Source organism: Anthonomus grandis, chromosome 9 (assembly GCF_022605725.1).
Source record: "Anthonomus grandis grandis chromosome 9, icAntGran1.3, whole genome shotgun sequence".
Classification (NCBI taxonomy): domain Eukaryota; kingdom Metazoa; phylum Arthropoda; class Insecta; order Coleoptera; family Curculionidae; genus Anthonomus; species Anthonomus grandis.
Window position 1 is genome coordinate 14,996,335 of NC_065554.1, and position 22,796 is coordinate 15,019,130.

Sequence of the window (22,796 nt, forward strand, 5' to 3'; positions counted from 1 at the left end):
ATAGGTTTTGAGCTTATTAGTCTATTGTTAGCCTAATTATTCATAATATTCGTGTATGAAAGCCGCAAGGTCAGGAAAATTTGCATTATTATCAAATTAGTTTTATTTTTACGCTGATATAAAAAAGTAGAAAAAAAAATTATACATGCAGTAATATTAATTATTCCTCTCTCAAAGTAAGCGATTTCTGGAAATAGTTTTTAATTCTTTTGGAAGCTTATACTATATTCTACTGCAGAGTATCGATGCATGAAGTATATTATGAAAACTGCATTTTTAGATCGAACAAATTTTAACAAAAAAATTATCTAGTGATTAAAAGTTTGTCTTTATTGGCTCTATGATGAGAAACACAGCCATTCCATTATTTTGAAAAAAAAAACGTTTGTACGCAAAAGCACGGAACATGCATGGTATAGGTGAGACAACTCTTTGATCATTATTACATGAATATACACACTCAGTCAAAATCTAAGACAGTCCAGTACAGTCACAGTACAGTACCTTGATACTTTAGTTTTTTGTATATATTTATAGATAAATTCAATCACTATAACTTCAACGCCTTAGAGGGGACAGCATTCACCCTTATTTTTTCATATTGAAAGATTTTGTTGTATTTATATGCAATTTGAACAGGCATTCAATTTTCTTACAAATGGCCCTTGGTTTTTGAAATTTGAGCTTAAGGTTGTCAAGAAATTGACTTGAATTGTATTCATTGGTACTATAGTTATTATAGCTACTTTTTAAATTTTTCTTTGATGCAACCTGTAGGGTGCAGTGTGGGACAAAAGGAATTTCTGAAGGGTGGGTTTTGAGGATTTTGAATGAAAGAGATAGGAATTGATTAGTAGCATTGGCTGGAGCCTAGACGGCTGAGAGTCCGGGCAGTTTTAATTTATTTTTTAAAGAAATAGTTTATTCTAAAATTATAGGGTAGCTGTGTGCTTCCTCAATATTTTCTATTTTGATTGTGTATTTCATCGTTCCTTAGAAACCAAGTAGCTCCCGTGATGGCTCTATGAACTTTGTTTTGGAATTCTAATCAATGAGTTTAGAATTGGATACTTGTTTTTATCGCTATGTTTAATTTTTTAAAGTTAGATACTTTTTAAATAGGCCATATAAAGACATAAATTGTAAAATGTATTTCTGTATTTTTTTGGTCTAGTTTTTTTTTATTTTGTACATTTAAATTGTTTGTGGGCATTGTTCGTTTTTTTGGAAATAAGAAGTGCCTTTGTTTTTTTCTGTAAGACGAATATCCTTTCTTTAGCGATACGGTTCCGTAATCTTTTAAGGATCCAGGTTGGGTAATATATTTTCATAATTATATATTTGGGCATAAATTTTCAATTTCAATTGTCCTCACAAAAAGAAATCAAAGGGTGATCTTGCAGGCCGTTCGATAGCCCCCCTTTTGCCAATACATCTGCCAGGAAAGGTTTCATCCATAAACTAGCGTTCACGTAATGCATAATGGGGAGAAACTTCGTCTTGGCAAATATAAAATTTTCTTCACGGTCGTCCATCATTTCTCGATTTTAATTTTAATTAGGGTTCAATCCAAATGTTTTATTTCTGAGGATGTTGTTTATGAACCTCATGGGAGACCTTTGGAATCGTTTCCTGACAGCATAACGACACATTTGTTAATTAACAATGCCATTGAAAAAATGAGTATTTGTCTGAGAAGCAAACATTAAGAAGGTACTTGGGAGTATTTAGAATAATTCCTTAAATTATTTCAGAAAATTCTAAACGGCAGTCATTATCATCATTCAAATCTTAAAGTAGTTGAATTTTATGTAGGTGCCATATGCACTGCATTCACGATGAAAGGAACAAATTTATTTCATTTACAATTTAGGTATTTTTTCTTCTTTTATTTTTTGGATACATCGATTAGTTTTGTCACTTTTTGAAACAAAAAATTTCTATACAGGGTGTCTCAAGTTGAAACTATGGCGTCAACAATCCTTTTTTTAAATAGAACACCTTGTATATTATGACTTTTTACAATTCTATAATGTATTCTGAATACTTTTTGTATAGCAAACCATATGCCTAAAGTTAATGGTTTGTCAAAAATGGCGTAAAAGACTAATGAACCATATGAAATTAAAACAAAATAGAGATTAAGATTGATTGAAATAGATTGATTGCACCTAGTGTTTTAAATTTGTTGCCCATTTGATTCAATGCGTTCTTTGCAATGAAAATATTTGTTATAGAGTGTTTCAAGTAGAAACTATGATGCTAACATAAATTTTTTATGTGATTTATTAGAACGTAAGTAGATATTATTTTCGGTTTCCAATCTTAGAACCTTCTTGATAACGGTTTGCCATGCATCTATGAGCATCTATAATTGTCATATTAGTTGTCATTTCACGCATAATTTTTTAATAAAATGCAAGATATATAGATAATAAGAGCCCTACTGCAATGGGTGCAATGGGAAATTATTACCAGCAAAAATGCGTTGAAGCAAATGGACAACAAATTGAACATCAGTTGCAATAAATATCGTATAAATTTTCATTTTTTAACGTCGTCTATTTCATTCGTCTATTACATCAAATTTGACAAACCGCTGACCTATAAAAAGGATATAATTTTTTATACAGTGATCTGGAAACTCCCGTTACATCAGATAGTTTTCTGGTACTTCTAATGTGGTATTCATAGTAATTTGACCCAAAACAGCTATTTCTACTGAATTATTTATCATCATATTTTCAATATTCTGCTTTTTACTTTCCATTGAACCAGTTTGCCGCAATTTTCCTACTAATTATTATATTATGCAAATCTGCCATTACTCTTGCACATTACTTGTTTAAATGATAAATAAATATTTTGCTTTAAAAATAATTTTTTCCTAGAAACAAACATAGAAAAGAGGTCCAGTAAAATGTGCAACATACCATTTCTGATTTAAAAAAATAATAAAATAGGATATAACCTCATTTACCTTCCTTTTCAAAAACTATCTGAAAAGAAAATATAAAGAAAAAAATTAAATTCATAGGATTTTCTTGAAGTAGAAGAAATACCTTTAAGTTTGTGCAGAAATTTATGGTTTCAGTCAGATGTTAATAATAAGCAAGAATTGTGGGAACAAATTTATTATTTCAAGTATTGAAACATTTATTGAAATAATGTTTTAAATTGCAAATTAAAATATATAACTAAAATTATAAATTGCAAATTAAAGATGTTTTGCAGAAAGCAAAAGATATAATCATTATATCATATTCAGCCTATTCCACCCATCGTCGACTGAAAGCATCTCTTAACATTCGCCATTCTCTCCTATTATTGGTTCTCCCTATCCAGTTGTGGTCAGCCAGTCTTTTTATCATGTCATCCGACCATCTAATTTGCGGTCTACCTCTACTTATTTTATTTTCCATTCCATCATCCTTCGCGTTTATCTGTTGTCATTCTACTTTAGTGTACATATTTTGTCTATAACATCTTTAGCTTTTGGTTCTTCTTCTTATTTTTATGTTGTTAATGCGATCTTGTAGTTTGATGTTTAGGATTCGTCTTTCTATGGCTCGCTGTGTCACTTGTAATCTATTTATAATATTCTTGGTTAATGCCCAGGTTTCTGTTTCATAAGTGAAAAGGGATAGGACATACTGGTTAAAAAATCTAGCTTTTATTAAATTTGCATTTGTCTATTAACATTCTTTCAAATACTAACCATGGCAAGAATATTCGGCGTGATAAATCTGTAGTCAGATTGTTTCTTGTTATCTCTGTCTTTTGACCTAAAAGTATATACATATATGATTCTACTTTTTCAGCTGGTCAGTTATTTATGATTATATCAGGTTAATTTTTAGGCCTATTTGCTTTGATTTCTCATTTAAATCATACTCCGCAAATCATCTTGGTCACATCCTATCAATGTGATGTCATTCGCACAATTAATGCTAAACTTTGCCTTTCACTGTTTATGAGAATACAGTAGATATAGTAGTTCTTACTAAAAGGGGTATAGGTTTTTTACTGTCTTGTCTTAAAACACTAGACTTAAGACTTGTTCTTAGAGTATTTTTAGTTATTTTTGAAATCAGGAAGATATTTTTTTTCTTAAACGCATAATCTGTTAAAAACACTTTATTAACAGATTATGCGTGTTTCCGCAACGTGTAACCATCTTAATGAGAAGATTAAAACTCCCTTATTTAATTTTTAGTAAAAAAAAAAGTTTCAAAAGTTAAGGCTTCTGAAGTAGGTGCAGTTGCTGGCATTTTAGCCATCATCTTGCCGGCTGTTTTATGTTAATAAAAGATAATAATTTAACAATCAACTAGTAGTTTTCCTAGTAAAGTAATTCTACAGTTTAATAAATTTAGTTAATATGAACCTTTTTCAATTAGATTTGTTGTTAAAATAACCCATTTTAGTGTCAACTAAAAGTGGCGAAAGAAACGTCTTAACAACTCTACTCAATCCAATGCGGCATGAAAGCTGCCTTATAAGCTAAAAATTCTGATTAAAATAGATAAGCCATAATGTTAAAAAAATCGTTAATATTTAAAAAAAAACATTTTACTTATTTAAATAGTGACATTATAAATAATTACGTTATAAATAATACGTTACGAATATCAAATTTGTTGTTGTGTTGACATTTTAATTATTGTAAAACTACACAATATTGCTTACATAACCTACTTTGTATAATATATATAATAACAAAGAAGTAAATAATAGTTTAAAGTTTGGATTACCGGAATACCCTGTATAACTAAATGAGCATATGTTTAGTAAGTTAGTTGTAAAAACCTCGAATTTATACAATATATTTAAAATCAGAATTATACCTTTTCATTGTAATCCCTTCGCCTTATTTCAGACACAATCCAGGGTAGCATGGCACTAGAGAACCTTCGATCCATGGAGGTAAATCCATGATAAATTACAGGAATCAACTTCATTCTGTTTTACTTTGACCGAATAAGTAATTAAATAATATTGTAAATAATGGCCTTTAGTGTCCGAAAGGGCTTATAAACAACACACATAACCAACTCTATTCGGTGAAAACGAAACATGAGGATGAACACAACGATAATATTTTCACAAAAGGCATTGCATATAGTGCACTTCACAAAAAATTACATTTCACTTTTGGCCTTATTCGAGCCAGTGTTAGCCGTGTTATTGATCGCTATATAAGGCATGAATGAGAAGTAAATCCCGCAGGAAAGTGATTCCTGCGGCGCACAACCGTCGCTAAAAAATCGATCCGACGAGAAAAACTTTACAATAAGTAAGTAATTAGTTAAATTGAATAGCGATGGTTTGTCGCACGTTCAACGTACGTACACATCAAGTTCAAATTTGACACGACAGTTTTATAGAATTTTTTTTTATAGCTTAATTGTTTACAACAAACAATGCGGGACCGAACCGCAGGACAAGGACGCAGCGAGTGCGTCGAAGATTTCCGCGAAAGTTTGGCTTAGTGCTTAAACATTTTTAATATTGATTTGTATTCTGATATGTATATATTCGGTATATCATAGTATGGACTAAATACACTTTATTGTATTATGTATGTATTATGCATTTACTTAGTACATTTTGAAAAGTACTGTGCCAAAAGTCTAAGTAAATTTTATAGTATTGTGACGAATGTTACCTACCTATTTTGTTGGATATTACGTTACGATTTAAATAAATATCAATTTAGAAAATAATAATAATAATAGAAATAAATGGCATTTTTATTAATATTACTCTCTACAACAACAATAAATAATCATAGTAATTGGTGATAACAGAAAAGTTCAACTAAAACTACCTTCAAAAAAAAGAAGAAATAAATGATTAATAATGTTAAAAATAATTATTTATTAAATCTATTAAATCTCAGAACTTCTTGACAAAACAGTGTTTTTAATATTTTGTGTTTGAAACTGAATAGAGAGGTAAAAGATTTTAAATCACTAGGTAGCTAAATGCTTTAATTACAGTATAAATAAATGAACTAAAATTTAGTAACACAGTTGTAGCATATACTCCTATCCTGTGCTTTATCGGACTCTTTGATAAAAATAGCTTATAAGCTAGCGTAGAGAGATACACTTGGTATCTATTTTCTAAGTTCAACCATTTAAATGCTTTAAATAAGTGTTAAATGATCAAATTTTTTACCATTGTACGTTTGATACAAAAATGTTGAAGTGTCTGTTAGCTGCGTTTTTCTTTGATTAATTTTGATTGACGGCCACTGAAGTACGTTACAATATGAAAATCTTGATAAATTAACGAGTTTACATAACTTTAATTTAACATTAGTTGAAAGAATATCTTTATACATATAAAGAAGTGTTAGTTTTTGTATAAGCATCCTGAAGACCTAAAGTAAATGAATATTACTTCAGAGTGAGATCATTAAAGCTTGTAGTTTCTAAACAGCTAAATTTTGATTTTGAGCTATTAAGAACAAATTTATGAGCTTTCATTTTGTCGAGAGAAGTTTTCGAAATAGTTGAAAGATCAGAATTTATATAGTCTACAGAAGCAGCTATATCTTCAGAGGAAAACGACAAATAAATTTAGCATTCAGTATGCTAAATTTATAGGCGGGAATGACATTTTACTAAATGGCAATAAAAATCGCATATGTACAGAGAAAATAAAACTGGACCCAAAATTGACCCTTGGAGAACACCACAGTTAACTCTTAAATAATTAGACATTTTTGATCCAATACAAATTCATTGTTTTCTATTGGTTAAATAATATATAATAACTTCAATAGCATTGTCATCAAAACCAAAATATTTCATCTTCTTGCAAAGAACAGCCCCATCCAAAACTTCCAACAGTTTGGGAATTTGAATTGGGTAACTTAATGAGGTATTGACTATTAACGATATTCAATATTTTACGTATAGAGTTGCTAAGGACGGTATTTTAAAATCAATATCTTCACCTCCACTTGTCTGCACTTTTTCATTTTAGAAATTATTTTATCAATATCAGTACAAGTTACATTGAAAAAATTAATCGAATCAAGAACATTTGGATGTTTATTATCTATATGATTTTTAACTAAACTATTATTAGAAGAATCAGTAATATTGGGAACATATATAAAAAAATTATTAATTTGCAAAAATCAACATTGACCTCGTTAAATTAATAACTTCTTGATTGCCTTGAAAACTTCGCGGATCTGATTTAAATTTAAACTGTAAATATGCCTTTTTCTCAGATCTTACAACTGAAATTGCTAAACTATTCACGTATTAGTAATAATTCACGGTATTCCCTCAAAGCAGAGTCTGTTCTTAGTTTTTTATAATTTTTGACGAAACTTCATCAAAAGCTTAACGTTTTCCGTTAACCAAGATGCAAGAGCTTTAGTAAATCGTGTTTGTAGTAAATGTTTTCTAAGAGGTATGTCAACTTAATAACTCAGTTAATTTACTATTAAAAAATAACATCCTTTCATCGACATCTAAAATAAATTCCATAAGTTGCAAGACAATATTAAATAAGTCTTGGAAAAATTTTTGAAAATTAAATTTTAAATAATCTCGTGTTGTTCAGAAGTAATAATAACGTCAATTAAACCACTAGAAGAGTCCGTAATTGTAATGTGGTCTTCCACTAATTGAAAAAGGTTATACCTTTTCAATTATTATTATTAGAATTTTAAATTATTATTAATAAAAAATGTCACTTCACCTTCTCTATCCTTTCTCAGGATATTATAATTCGTTATAGAGAACTGTTAGAAATAGCTTTATCTTTAAGTCTAAGACAAGCCGATTACATTAAAATGCTTCAAGTCAACAATATTAAAAAAGGCATCAAATTTAGAACACAATGAATGCATATTAAAATGTACAAAAACATAATTGTCTTTATCTTTCATGCAAATACCTGCAGCCTCTGCAGGAATAAATATGTGATAAAAATAGAAACTAAATGCATCATATATTTAATGGGATATTTTAAAATGTTATTTCTTTGCATTTTAGAATTTCAATAATACATTTTTCCAAAATTGTATCAAACATTGTTATTTCCATATTTGCTTTGCTCTTCACATATAGTTGTTTATTACGGCTGATTAGTCAGATCCTCAAAAATGGCAACAGATTTATTTTTAAAGAGTTTTATGCAAAAATTAGTTATTCACGTTAAGAAAACCAAACATGAATAATGTGGAGAAAAGGAAAAGCTAATGGTCTAATTTAGCCAATGAGAAAGAGCATATTTTTCCCTATAATTACATTAAGGTCGATTCTTGTACATAAAAAAACTTTATGAATTAGAAGCAATTTTATTAACAGCCATCAAAGAAGCTTTCAAACGTATATTGCAAATATCCAGCCTTTAATTTTTTTTTGATTTTTATATATATCATGAGCAATACAAAGATCTTAACAGTGAAATGAAATCTCATTTATCTCACAGATATATGTATATTTGGCAAACCCCGTTCAAAAAACATATGTTTTAGATATAAAACAGACATATTTTCTTAATTGTGTTATTCGTCAATATGATATAGATAGATAATAGTTTAAGCAGTAGTGGTCAGTCATTACAAAAAAAAAGCAGAATCTATGTGAAAATACATGTGTTACATTGATAAGATTGAAGTGTTACTTATATCTTCTTGACTTAAATTGTTTCGGATACTTGTCAAAACTCCTGCTTTTTACCTGGTTTGTCATGTTGTATTTACCTTGTTTGTCAGGTCTTGGTGGCGATTATATAAATAGGATGAAGAATCGTACTCTAACAATAAAATTTCTTAAGTTTCATTTATTTACTTCATTTTTCTTATGGTTCTTAATACTTGGTATGGTAAATATTTTATTAGGTATATATGATGATAGTGATATATTCGAAATGACACAAAATCTGTTCTTGAAAATAGGATATTTTTAAATATTTCATAGAATAGTATTGCCTTTATTATGGTTTGCGCCTTCCTTGATAATAAATGGCTAACATAATTAAGGCAAATAAACAGATCTTTATAAAGAATATCCTAGGTCAGTGATTTAACTGTAAAACATCCAGAGATTTTTCTGGAAAGACTATAAAGTATTATAAAAAATTTAAATAGTATAATTGTAGATACTGTTCCTACTGCCCGAGATCATAACTAAAAGACAAAATATCTTCTTAATTGAACTAAGATTGAAGGCCTTCTTAGGAAAGTAAACAGAAGACTTTCTCACCAATGTGTTCCCGAAAATTATTTGAAATATTATTCACTTTCCTTGTGGCATATGGTCGAGCAGGGACCAGTGAATATTGTAAGTTGGAATACCTTTTGAAGACTAAGCAAACATTTTCAAACAAATACAAACATCGTGCAGCTAAGATAAAAGTAGGTTACGAAGACTGCCTAGAAGAAATTTTAAATATGAACCTTAGAGCCCCTATAAAAGCCTTCTATAAAATATATATTAAAGAAAAACTGGTGGTACTTAAACAATCCCAGAATGCCATGCCATATGCAATGTGAGAGTTAACTAAAGAGAAGTAAACAGATCAGTAAGTGATCCAAAAGGACTTTCAAGGCTTAACAACAAGAAGATTTTCTTAAGACTCTGGTCGTGCAAGTTTAAATTGCATAAGTCGGTTTTCGGTTTATAGAGTGGCCAGCATACAGTCCTAACCTAAAGCCGATCGAACCATTATATGAGTTTATTATTATTTATCATTATACCATAGTATGAGCTAAAAAGAGGAATTCGAGCTAAGCTTCATACCCCAAAGTCAACCCCAATTCAGTTCTAAATTGTCAATAAGCCTATATAATATTAATATTAAAAAGGCATAATTTGTTTTAAATATTTTTAATGGATTAATTTCACTATGTTAAACATAGGAAATCAAAATAAGTTTTCATAAATTTATACTCACATAAAAGCATAATTTAATAAATTTTCTTTCAAACAGCATGTTTTTTTTTGATCTGATAAATAATTTTAAAAAAATTACTTAAAAGTTTACAGTGGACCGATTTTTATAATTATCTTTCCGAAGTGTACGATAATTACATACATAAATTAATTTTTTCTTGATTAATTTTTTTTTTGGGATTATAACTTTCCTTAGTTTTTAAAAATGATTTTGACATTTAATTATAATTTATTTTGCTTTAATTATTTTTTTCATTTTTTCTTCTTTAATGTTTAAGTAATAATATCTAGTTTATACCTTTATATTTAATTTTTTGTTTTATTTGTATATTTAACTAGCTTTTTTTATTAAAGAGAAGCTGTGCGGCGTTTACCCATTCCGTTTAAAATAATCTTAAATAATACCACAATTTTATCAACCACTATAATTTATTTTTAGCACTGTTTAGCTTAGCTATTTAATATAATAAACAAAAAATCATATCAGAACATTATTTTAATCTTTAGACTTATGTTTACAAGTTTTTTTTTAATAAAATTAAAATATCTTTATCAAGCTAGTTATTTAGCGGAAATATATCCAATTTAGCGGATTTTAAAAGTCGATCTAGCGGATTCTTTGAAAGTTGGCAACACCGAATGCCACGAATCAAGTTTTGAGGTTGTGTACGTTTGTTATTGAAGGTGGATTGGTGGTGGTAAGATTAGATTACAAAGAAGTGAATAAATTTCTTATCATTTTAATAGATAAATAAACAGTTTACCAACCAGACATGCCTAACAATTATTAAGAAGTAATCGCTCATTAATTCCAGCAAGTTTTTATTCAAAAACACCTTGTCAATTTGTCAGGTCATCAGTTTTTGCTAATGCAGCAGTTTTCAAGGAAACCCATTGTTTTATAGGATTTACTTAGTTTTATGCTTTTATATTTACGATCAAAGTTAAGGCTTATTAAACGGAGACTTAAAATGAGCCTGAGCTCCAGCGAATTGCCCTGGGGAATAACACTGTTACAAAAAGTTTCGCAGAAGTTTTGTCCAAATAGACTACATTTTAATAAAGAAGTATGGTAAGTTTTTTTAAGAAATTTAAGTAAAGCTATATTTGCTTCGATTACTGCTTCTTATAGAAGATTTTTATTACATGACATGTTGAACTTAGAATTCATATCACAGAGCTTGAACAATCTAAAGAGCATTCAATTTATATGAGTAAAGAGCATTCAACATTTATAACATCAAGAGACTGGCTTATCTATTCTTAACAGCTTTTCAGAAACTAATTCTACATGCAACTAATTGGTTTCATATCATCTAAACTGTTTGAAACATATCTATGCTAATGCCATGTTACTGCCAGACTTAATGCCATGAGTAGATCTTTCTAAATATTTTAATAAATAGAACTAAATTATATTCTATAAAACTTGTTGCATTACTACATCAAAGATTTTTTAATTTTACTTTCTATTTTATTTGTTGTGTGTACACCAAACATGTCATACTTGAACTCCATAATATACTTTTATTGCTAACCAAATCATATACAATGATAAAGCAACATCACAAAGAGAAAAAAAATACATGTGCACTATAAGAAATTTTAACTGGTATAGTAACAAGCATTCATAAATAAAACATAAACAATCATACATTACAAAATAACAATTTAAAAACAGTGTGAGTAAAAATAAACAAATAATTAAAAAGGACACATTGTGATAACTAAGTAAAAGTAAAGGAGCAGTAATGCCTGCCTAGTATCAAATCTAACACTGCTCTTTTAAATGAATCGAAATTTTAAATACATTGTATATTCAGTGGTAGCATTTGATAACCCATCACCTCCATGTAATGTGCCCCTCTTTCATAAAAGGTAGAATGATGTAGTTGGATTTCGCCTTGGTCTCTGTTTCTGGTTGCTATGACCATGTGATCAGAATAATGACTGGAATTTGTTGCAAATAAGGTGCTGTGCTTTTTTACAAAACATAACAAGGATAAATAGTAAAGCGAACCACCTGTCAGATTTCTAAGTGACTGAAAGGGACAAAGACATCTGCTTAATAAATTCAAATACAAAATATGCTTTATTGCTCTAAACATTTATTGTTGTGAACAAAGTTATATAAAACAAAAAAAAATAAAATTAGGTGAGAACAAACAACAAAAAATATATGAAATATATACAGAAATAAAATAAGATAAAGTACTGATAAAACCTAACGCTAAAAAAAACACAATGAAACTTATACCAGTAGGAACTAAATACATTAAAAGGTATCATTATAATATTCTTTAATATCATAATAGGGTCCTACAACAAGCAATTTCCTGACTTTCTTTTTAAATCTATGAGCCTAAAAAATTCAAAGTGATATGATCTTGTTAAATGATAAATAAAGAAGTTGTGAATTAGGAAATTTGTAACAAGAAAAAAGTGAAAAAATCCTCCCAGTTTGACAAAATATGTTTTCTTAGAGGATAATACTTAAACTCAATCAATCATTTTCGAATATAACATTAATTTAAATAATATTAATGAGAACATAACTATTTAATAATGTGATGTATAATGTTGAAAGTAGTATTCTGCCCCAACAATTTGTTTTCAACTGTACTGCTAATAAGAGTTATTTGCTCAATATTTAAATTACATAGTTCAGTACCTATATAGTTGAGAACAACTGTTTTCAAGTTCATTGACCAAACCTCAGAAAGTCCTATAATATCTCTGAGAGTTTAATTCTGGGAATCTTAATATTTTTTTCTCAGATCAGTTTGATAAAAAGAATGTCTGAAAACTGAAGCCTAGGATCTTACATTCTCCAAATCTTTCATTTAAATAAATCCTCATACTGAGACTATTTGCATCTATAATAATTGTTGATATATTATCTAATTATAAACAACATTTTCAAGTATTTTATCTAAAAAATGCAAAAACCTTTTTAATTCAAGTTGTTGAAGTTGCGTGGATAATGAAAATAAAACAGTGAAATTTATTTTGTGTTTATCCTCAGTATATGAAATTAAATAGGATGGTATGGATGTTTTGAATGTTATTTATTAGTGCGACTCAGATTACTTTTTTATTTCTGTGTTTTATTTCACTTGACCTCACTCAACTTAAAAATTAATTGTTGGATCACAATTTGAAGTCAAAAACTTTTTTGTCATTGAGGGAAAAAATAAGTGGAGATCATAAAGTATTATCCTAAAATTTTTATTAGCTCAAATAACAGGCTTAGCTTTTAACTGAGGTTCAAATATACAAGTGAAGGTGGATTTGAGCAGAAATCTTTGACACAATCTGTTTGCACTTCTGCAAAAAGATTTATACATCAATCTAAATAAAAATAATAAATAATCTCTCTGAAATTTTTAGTTACAAAGCCAGTATAGTCTTCTTAACTTACATGGGATATATGTCCTATCATCTATCAAGAAAACCCATATCAGTAGTGAAAGCAGTGTTACATAGAAATTGTAGCACTCTTACACCACCTACTGCTGATGCACCACAAAATTGGTGTGATTGGGCACCCTTTGGTAAGTCTCAATTATGTGTTTTAAAAGCAATATTTAATCTTTTAATCTAATTTTATAGATGGATCTGATTCAATGGCCTCCCAACTCTTAGGTGAACTGGACTCAGCATTTTTGTTTTGCTATGCTGCTGCCATGTTTTTGTCTGGTTTTATTGCTGAAAGAGTGAATCTTAGATACTTTCTCAGCTTGGGAATGTTATTTTCAGGAGTATTCAGTTACCTGTTTGGCATAGGAAAAACCTACAACATTCACAATATTTGGTATTATATCATTGTACAGGTAACTTTAATATCACAGTATTAAATTAACTGTAAATTATTAAAATATATGTTCTGGGTTTTAAATCAAATTACATATCCTTCATCTTTGAAAAATAGTTTATTTTAAGAATAAACGGAATAGATTTATCGTTGCGTATCGTCAAAGTATTTATTATATAGAATTGTTGCAGGAAAAAAAATTAAACAACCTACATGTAGTTACGTTGGCTGATTAAAATTTAGATACGACGTCATCAACTCAATATTTTTAAATGATAAATTCTTAATCCTTTAATTGTTTAAGTAGATATAAAAATTGTTTAATTACTTTGACGCTGTTAATTAATTTATATGGCATATTTACTTAAAACCGGACTTTAAAATATTACCGTCAAACACTTTTTTTTTAACCTTTGATATGATTTATGTTGTACTCTTTTCAAATTTCTTCTTTTGCTGTTTTAATTTAGATATATTTTATATATTCTTTTGCTTTGTAGGGATTGGCAGGAGTTGCCCAGACCACAGGATGGCCTGGTGTAGTAACAGTCATGAGCAACTGGTTTGGAAAATCTAAAAGAGGATTAATTTTTGGATTATGGAATTCTCATACCAGCATTGGCAACATTTTAGGTATATGTCCTGTATATTTATAGTTTACACGATTTTATAACTTAAAAGAAAAATATAGTGTACATATCAGTAATTAAAAACCTACATTTATTTTAGGTTCATTAATAGCGGCAGAATATGTTGAAACTGACTGGGCCCTTTCTTTCATAATGCCTGGGTTAATAATTGGCGTTATGGGCTTTATATTGTTTCTTTTTTTAATTGTCAATCCTAGTGATGTGGGATTTACAACAACTGAGACTAGAGTCGATTCAGGTGTAAGTATGTTTAATATGTTAAGCACACTTGCCTCTTATTTTAAGGGAACAATTTTTTAGAGAGTTTACAGACCCGTCGAAAGTCAAACTACGAAATCTGCATCTGGGTCGGATTCAGAAGTTGACGATTCTGCGATTATTATAGGCGAACATGTAAGTGAGTTATAAAGCAATTATTATGACCTTTTAAAGCCAGGTTATTAATATCTTTCTGGTTGATTTTTTGTACACCGTTTCATAATTTATTAAAACTGATTATTTCTTATAAAAAAACATTAATTGAAAGAAATCTGTTCTAGGCAACACCTTCGCGTTACTCGATCAATTCAGAAAATACAGTAAGTTTTTTTTTAACAAAATTTAATATGGTTTGGTGCTTTTCTTCCAAGAGTCATTGTTACACAAAAAAACATTAAGATAAGATCAGCAACACGTTACGTTCATCAATCGTAATTGAATGTTAGCGAAATTTTTTGAACACTATACGTATAAAATAAATTTACACACCTTGTATATCAGTGTCATTTGGGACAATAGTTCAGTAACATTAGTGATTTTCTGAGATAACTGGTTAGATTAAATCGAATTAATAAAATTAAGGTATCACATCAAGCTCTATTTAATTTATAATTGGTAACTGCAATTTTTGTTTTTAATTGCTTGAAACACAAAAAACATATATGATGTTTGTTAAACATAGTTTAGAAAATGATAGCTGTTGCTTTTTGTTTGTTTGGGTATTTGATTTGAAGGGAACATACATACATAATACATAGCAATTTTAAATATACTATTGTAATTTTTGCAAAAAAGTTCTAGCGAGGAGCTAATTTATTATAAGGAACATTTTCTGGAATCTTAAGGTTATGTATATTTACTTTAAATACAGACATAACAGGGTTTACCCCAATGAAACAAAAAATAAAACAAGAATAACTGGTTAAATTAGTCAAGTAACATTTTAAGTATGTAAAAGTTACTCGAGGACTGTGAATAAAAACATCTCTATTATGCTCCTGTAATGGACATTATAAGTTCATACATGTTACCACAGATTTAACGAGACAAACAGATAGAAGTAAAGTAATGCATTAAAAACGGTGCACCGAATGGATCCCAACTTTAAAAAGTTAAGATCCATTATGCGTGTTTAAGTGCACCTTCCAAGAAAAAAATTAAATTTGAAGAAGAAAACGAGTTTGTTAAAAAAAATTTCGACTTCCCGGATGCTCTTAACAGTCCAAGAAAAGTAAAACTTAAAAATAAAATCTCTTATCAAAGGAAAAAAAATACATAATATTAAGAGAAAACTTACTCGGTTGAGAGAAAAAGTTCGCAAGTGCAAATTTTCAATTTTTAATTTGTTACCTTTTTTATCATTTTTATCCATATCTGCAAAAACGTTTGTTATGATGCAAGTACGGGGTAAACGTCGTACTTTATATTCCCGCAACGAAAAGGAGTTGGCTGTCTCCCTGTACTATAATTCACCATCGTGTTACAATTTTTTAAGAAGAAAAGGCATTATATTACCATCTACGTCAACCATTCAAAAATGAGTGGTCAAAATACATTTAAGACTGGCGTAGATGATAATATAAAAACCTGTCTTAAGCTGAAGTGTGCAGGTATGGATAAGAATGAAAAAAAATGTTTGGTGGCTTTTGATGAAATGTCAATCAAAAAACGCCTCGAATATAATAAAAAACTGGACCTAATAGAAGGTTTTGAAGACTGAGGGGCGAAAACCAACGGAAGCCACTGATGTCTTAGTTTTTTCTATTTGAGGCATATATTCATCATGGAAATTTCCACTTGCATACTTTTTCTCTCACACCACTACAAGTGGCAAGAATTTAACACTTTTGATTTTTTACGTTTTAAAATCTCTAAATGAGATTGGTTTTATTCCCAAGGCAATAGTGTGTGACCAAGGAAGTCCTAATAGGGCAGCTTTTAAATTATTGAGTGTTACTAAGGAACGACTTTTTTTATTATAATGATTTAAAAATTTTTGCTCTATTTCATGCTCCGCCTCTTTTCAAAAGTATTAGGAACAATTTGTTGTCGGGTCGGGAACTTTTAAGTTGGGAAATAAGAGCATATGTTTCAATGTTATTAGGAAAACGTATGAAATTGATAAATCTTCATCTACAACAAGAACTCTTCCCAGAATTACCGATAAACATATTTTTCCTAATGCATTTGAAAAATGTCATGCTCCTTAGCGCTACAGGTTTTTTCAAGTACTATGGCAGCCGCTATACGAACTGCTGTCGATAAGTGTTTTATACTTAAGGAGCTAGGTAATAATACTGCTGATTTTATAGAACTTATGAACAATTTATTCGATGCTTTAAATAGCAAACGCCCTTTTGCCAAAAATCCTTTTAACCGTGGTCTTAGCGAAAACAGTTCTTGTGTGAATCTGGTTTTTGGCAAAGGTAAATCTGTTTTTGAAGCATTGATTAAGTTGTACCGTAAAAAAAGAAAGACCGTAATTAGCGAAACAAGGCCTCCATATTTCGATGGAATTATTCATACTATAAATGCAATTAAACAGCTTTTTGAAAGTGAAAAAAAGGAAAATATTCAGTTTATTCTTACAAATAGATTAAATCAAGATTTCTTGGAAAACTTGTTTTCAATGGCCAGGCAACAAGGTGGTTGGAATTTAAATCTAACTGCAAAGTCATTTCGACTATTTTTCAGGATTAAATCTATAACGGGTTTATTAACTCCATCAAAGTTATCGAATTGCGAAGATGATACAGATACTCAACTTTTGTTGTCAGGAATTACAAAAAATATTGATACAAAATGTGACAGCGAAAAAACCACTCAAGGTGTTCATATATCACAAGAACTAAATACTAAAGAAGATCGGTCTGAAAGTCCGGTTTCTGAATTAGAAGAAATTGCAGCAGTCAAAGAACCTGAGATAAATTTGGAAGAATCGGCAAATAACTATTATGCGGGGTATTTGGTTCGACGTGTTATCGAACAATTTAAATGTAAAAAATGCAAATTAAATTTTCAAAACAGCACAAAATTTACAGACCCCTTCTCAAATTTTTTCCCTTCATAAAAGTTTCACTGGGCAAGAGAAAACATCTCTTGTAATTCCTACTTCAGAAGTTGAGTATATTGTGTCAAAAGCAATGTCCAAGTTTCAAAAATATTTAAAAAAATATAAGCATCAAGAGTTTGTGGCAACAGAAATTAAAAATAAAATTGTTTCAAAACATCTAATATGGTTGGGGAAAAAACTGACGACTGTCATGACCATAAACTGTTTTTATTAAATAAACTTGTTCAAATAGGTCTATTTAAGTTCTGCAAATGGTCAAGGGAAATGTCAAAAAATCAGAAACAAAAAATTAGAAATTTGCAAAATTTGCAAGAAAAATATAATGTACTTAACTTACCTAAGAATATTTTTTATACCATACTTTATCTACAGTGCGTTTTTTAAGAATCATCATAGATGATCTTTACATGGATGATTTTACATAAAAAAAGTTATTTTTTAATTTATCATTTCAAACATTTTTAATTTAATAGCGGAGATCAAAATTTGAATAGACAAAGGCTAGGATTCATGTTAAGGTAATATAACACTGAAAAATTTTTTTTCTTAAAACGCCTGGTATATTAATGACCACCAATTTTAATAAAATTAAGACAATTTGTTAAATTTGATAATGGCTGGTTTTAAATACCTATCTCGATAAAAATTTTACGTTTTTTAATTAATTTTATTGTTTTTTTATACAACTCCAAAAAGCTTTTTAATAATTAAATTTTACAAAAAAAAAACAATTAATTATTTGATAATTTTAATAACGTCTTTCAACACCAAGCACACAAAATTAGTACTTTACCACCAAATAACATCTAATAAGTTATAAATATTAAATATAACACCTCCAAATCAATCCATCTATCCATCTAATAAGTTATAATAATTATAACAACTTCAATATGTAGGTATGTTGATATTCACGGCATCGCAACCCACGAAAAAGACGAGAAAGTCTTTTTAGTTTGGCCGGGCAGCGTACGTACTTCGACTAAACAATCAATAAATCGCGTCTGTAGATATTAGGAGAGATTCTATCCTAATAATTCACATATGGCTTATAATCTGGCAACGTGGTCTAATATCGTATTGCCGCGAGAGAAGCAAAATTTAAAATATTGAGAATTTAACTGATCGCTTGATCGAAACGCCGCCAAACACCGTGTTCCATATACCGCCGTAAGATTACGTATCTGTTTGTCTCGTTAAATCTGTGATGTTACATAAGTTCAACTATGGCTATCACAATAGAGAGGATTATAACACGTAATTGACAAAAGAACGAACGAAAATTTAATTGACATATTCAAGTGTTTTGTTTCAGCATCCCAAATAAATTATTGAAATTATATAAGAACTGAATTACAATGCTTCTATTTCTAGAGCATGATTTATATTTAAAACCTAATATTAATCATCATATAAACAAGAATGTAAACAGACATATTCCATAAGTGTTTTATTCTAGCATCCCAAAATAATTTATTTAGGATATGTGAATTAAAATATAATATTATTCATTGAATAATTAAGAACGTAAATTTAACTTCGTATTTGAGTATGTTGTGTTTCTCAATTACTGAATGAAGCATTTTGAAAATGGAAGTGGATTATCTAATAATATGAAAATTACTTACATACTATGATTTTAGGAAATTCTTCGAAGAAGTGTCAACGAGAGAAGCCGGCTTTTAGGTGACTCGTCGAACAGTTCACAAGATCAAGCAATTGGTTTTTTAAAAGCTCTTAAAATACCCGGGGTTGCCGAATTCTCTTTGTCGCTCTTTTATGCTAAATTAGTTAGCTACACTTTTCTTTACTGGCTACCGCTTTATGTCTATCATTCAAGTAAGCATTTTATTATTAACATTAATGTTTCTATTTTTCTTACGTTTACTTTTTTGTTAGCCACAATGGGAGCAACATTAAGTGCAGACATGTCAACTCTGTTCGACTTGGGTGGCATATTGGGCGCAATAGTTGCTGGTGTAATCAGTGATAAAACTGAAATGCCAGCTACCACTTGTGTTGGTATGTTACTATTTTCGGCGCCAATGGTAAAAAAATGCCAAATATATATACTTATTTTTTTAATAGTAAGAATGTTTTTTTTTCAGATGTTTATTTACCAAAAATTCAGTGCAGAAAGCATAGGTTTAAATATGGTGCTACTTATAGTGGTTGGCTTGCTGGTAAATGGACCATATGCATTAATAACCACAGCGGTATCAGCCGAACTAGGAACGCATCATAGTTTAGAAGGAAATTCTAAGGCGTTGGCCACCGTAACGGCTATTATTGATGGTACCGGTTCTATAGGTGAGACTAATATTAATAAAATGTGAAATATTTATTATTGATCTATTTTTGTTTACTTTAGGTGCTGCGGTAGGTCCACTTCTAGCAGGTTTTGTCTCGAGCTATGGTTGGCACAACGTATTTTATATGCTTATTATAGCAGATTTGCTAGCTTTATTGTTTTTGGTAAGGTTAGTTAAGCATGAAATCGTCAAATACCGAAGCCATCGGAGGGGTTTAAGGATAGAATAATTAAGTATCAAAATGTACCTATGTACGAGATTTTTTATGGCAGCCTTAAGTTTGGCTATTACTGTGATAATTTTTCCCAATAGTGACCAACATAAACCCTTATTCCAGAAATAACACACGATATTTAGTTCCTAGAGATGTATTTCACATTTTATATGGTAATTTTAAATTAAGAATTTCTAAAATTGTTTTTTTCATTATTTTCTTAAACCATTAAAAACTTTCATTTAAGACTATCTATTGAAAATTAGCATTTCCTTTGATTTGTTAAGATTATGGTTCTTTTATTTAATGAAGTCAAGCCATCCCAGTCCAGTATTCATAAAGTTCTTTTGTCACTCTTTTTTTCTTTTTTAAAACTTCTCTATATGAAATTTTTTTATTATTGCTAGTTACAATTTAAAAAAAAATGTTTTTTTTTTTCAATTTATATAACTTGCATTTAAATTTTTTGATTATGTGTGAAATTGTAAATAAATTATATATTTATTGTGGTGTACATAAGTTGTATTAATTTGCCTCTTTTTAATGATTTAAACTTATTTATGTATAAGAATTTATTTAATATCAATATCCTACAATGGTTTTGGAATGAGAACATTTCAAAGAAGAGAAAATAAGATAGAAAGAAAGAAAATGTGCTATATTACGTAAGAATAATCTTGTGTACAAGCATCCTACAAGCTAAAAAAAACAAAACAAAAATACAATTTCAAAAATTGACAAAACAATGAACAAAGTTAAACACAAGAAGACAAAACTTTTTGAACATACTTGAATTAAAGATTACTAAATAAAGGTAAACTTGTTGACAAAACTAGAGAAGAAAAAAAAAACTTTCCAACATGTCCAAGGTTAAAACCTATCATTAAAAAAGTCATCCAGGTTATAATATGCCTTAGCCAATAAAAGCGTCTTTAATTCTCTTTTAAATTTCTTAACATCCGATATATGTCTAACACATAGAGGAACATGATTGTACATTTTTTTACTTATGTAAGTTAATGAGTTTTTGGTAAGGGAAGACGTAGGAATAGGTAGGGGAACATCATTTACACGACGAGTCAAATGGCCAGTGTCAGAGGGTAATTTGTGAATAAGAGCAGCTGTTTCTAAGATAAAGAGTGAAAAACGATTTTTTCAGAAATGAAGAGGGGTTTGCAAGAATCTCTTAACTTAGCAGAACACAGGTGATCATCTAACTGCTTTTTTTTTGAATAACAAAGACAATGTTAAGTAGCCCCTTATTGGTTAAACCCCAAAAAGGCAAGCCATACCGAATATGAGATTCAATAAGTGAAAAGTACACTGAACGTGCAACCACCCCTCCCAGCTCTTGTTTTGCCATTCTTACTGCAAAACATCCAGAAGATAATTTCCCAGCTAAATGTAAAATATGATCTTCAAACCGAAGGCGACCATCAACGGTAATTCCTAGGAACTTGCAGCACTCTTTATTCTGCAAGAGGGAATTTTCGTCAAACATCAGACCCTGAAGATCGCACTTAAACCCCATAATAGACGTCTTTCTTACAATAAAGACGAGCCTGTTGGAAGCACACCACCCTGATAAAATCTAAAGGTCCTCAAGGATACAAGTCTTAATATAATCAGAATTTTTATGGCTCCATAGTATGGTGGTATTATCAGCAAACTGAACCACCTTGCCCTGCAGTTTCAATGAACTCAAGTCATCCACATACAGTAAAAATAACAGTGGTCCCAACACTGAACCCTGGGGAACGCCGCATTTTAGGGATCTAGAAGCAGACAAACGCCCAGACACTGTAACCTTCTGAGTACGATTTGATAGATAGGACTCAAGCCATCGCAACGCTACGCCCCTAAAACCATATTTATCGAGCTTAGATAACAGTATTCCATGATCCACACAGTCAAATGCTTTGGATAGATCACAAAACACTGCCGCCGATGACTCTCCAGAATTCAAGGACACATAGACGCTCTCCAAAAAGCTAAAAACAGCATCATGAGTCCCTTTACCGGCTTGAAATCCAAACTGATTTGCAGACAAAATGCCATTATGATGTAAAAAGGACAAAATTCTGCTTTTTGCAAGTTTTTCAACTATCTTAGAGGGGGTAGACAAAATAGAAATGGGACGGACATTACAAGGCTGATCCAAATCTCCACTCTTATGAAGAGGGATAACCACTGCCTCTTTTAAACATGAAGGAAAAATGCCAATATGTAAAGAATTGTTTATGGCAGAAACTAAAGCATTTAAGGCTGAATCAGGCAAAAAGAGTAACAACCTCGAAGATATCCCATCAGCTCCAGATGATTTATGGTTTTTTAGGCGTTTGATTTAATTTTCTACTTCGGTGAGATCGAGAGGATGAAAGAAAAATGAATGCTCAACCGACACTTGTTGAAGATAGTGTAAGGGATCAATGTTACTACGAATGCCCTTGAGCAAGATATTAGGTATACCACAATAATAGTCGTTGTCAGGTCTTAACTACGGTTCAGATACTTTTCTATGGCAATGTCTAAAATCATTAATAATCGAC

General features: G+C 29.8%; 2 protein-coding genes and 1 long non-coding RNA gene across 5 annotated transcripts in view; 2 read left to right on the forward strand and 1 right to left on the reverse strand.

Annotated features, from left to right (window-relative positions):
- Window positions 1-4,995, reverse strand: part of LOC126740174 (TBC1 domain family member 1) — an 87,977-nt gene extending 82,982 nt beyond the window's left edge. The window contains exon 1 of the mRNA XM_050446104.1: window positions 4,848-4,995. Coding sequence (XP_050302061.1) covers window positions 4,848-4,961 — 114 coding nt within the window. The 5' untranslated portion in view covers window positions 4,962-4,995. The remainder of the gene's footprint in view (window positions 1-4,847) is intronic.
- On the forward strand, window positions 194-5,653 carry LOC126740179 (uncharacterized). The gene is made up of 3 exons (XR_007661808.1): window positions 194-419; window positions 4,880-5,344; window positions 5,403-5,653. It is a non-coding gene; the product is annotated as an uncharacterized LOC126740179 (long non-coding RNA).
- Window positions 5,654-10,587: 4,934 nt separating this feature from the next.
- On the forward strand, window positions 10,588-20,657 carry LOC126740493 (glucose-6-phosphate exchanger SLC37A2). Of its 3 annotated transcripts, XM_050446524.1 has the most exons (12): window positions 10,608-10,720; window positions 10,779-10,998; window positions 13,317-13,480; window positions 13,539-13,759; window positions 14,241-14,373; window positions 14,470-14,630; window positions 14,691-14,783; window positions 14,930-14,968; window positions 19,365-19,560; window positions 19,621-19,769; window positions 19,830-20,031; window positions 20,093-20,657. In XM_050446524.1, exons 2-12 carry the CDS (start codon window positions 10,847-10,849, stop codon window positions 20,260-20,262), a joined length of 1,680 nt encoding a protein of 559 aa, XP_050302481.1. In that variant the 5' UTR covers window positions 10,608-10,720; window positions 10,779-10,846; the 3' UTR covers window positions 20,263-20,657. The 3 variants fall into 3 exon arrangements, with proteins under 3 accessions (XP_050302480.1, XP_050302482.1, XP_050302481.1); XM_050446523.1 differs by having other exon boundaries at window positions 10,588-10,998; XM_050446525.1 differs by lacking the exon at window positions 14,930-14,968 and having other exon boundaries at window positions 10,589-10,998; window positions 20,093-20,656.
- Window positions 20,658-22,796: the final 2,139 nt, after the last annotated feature.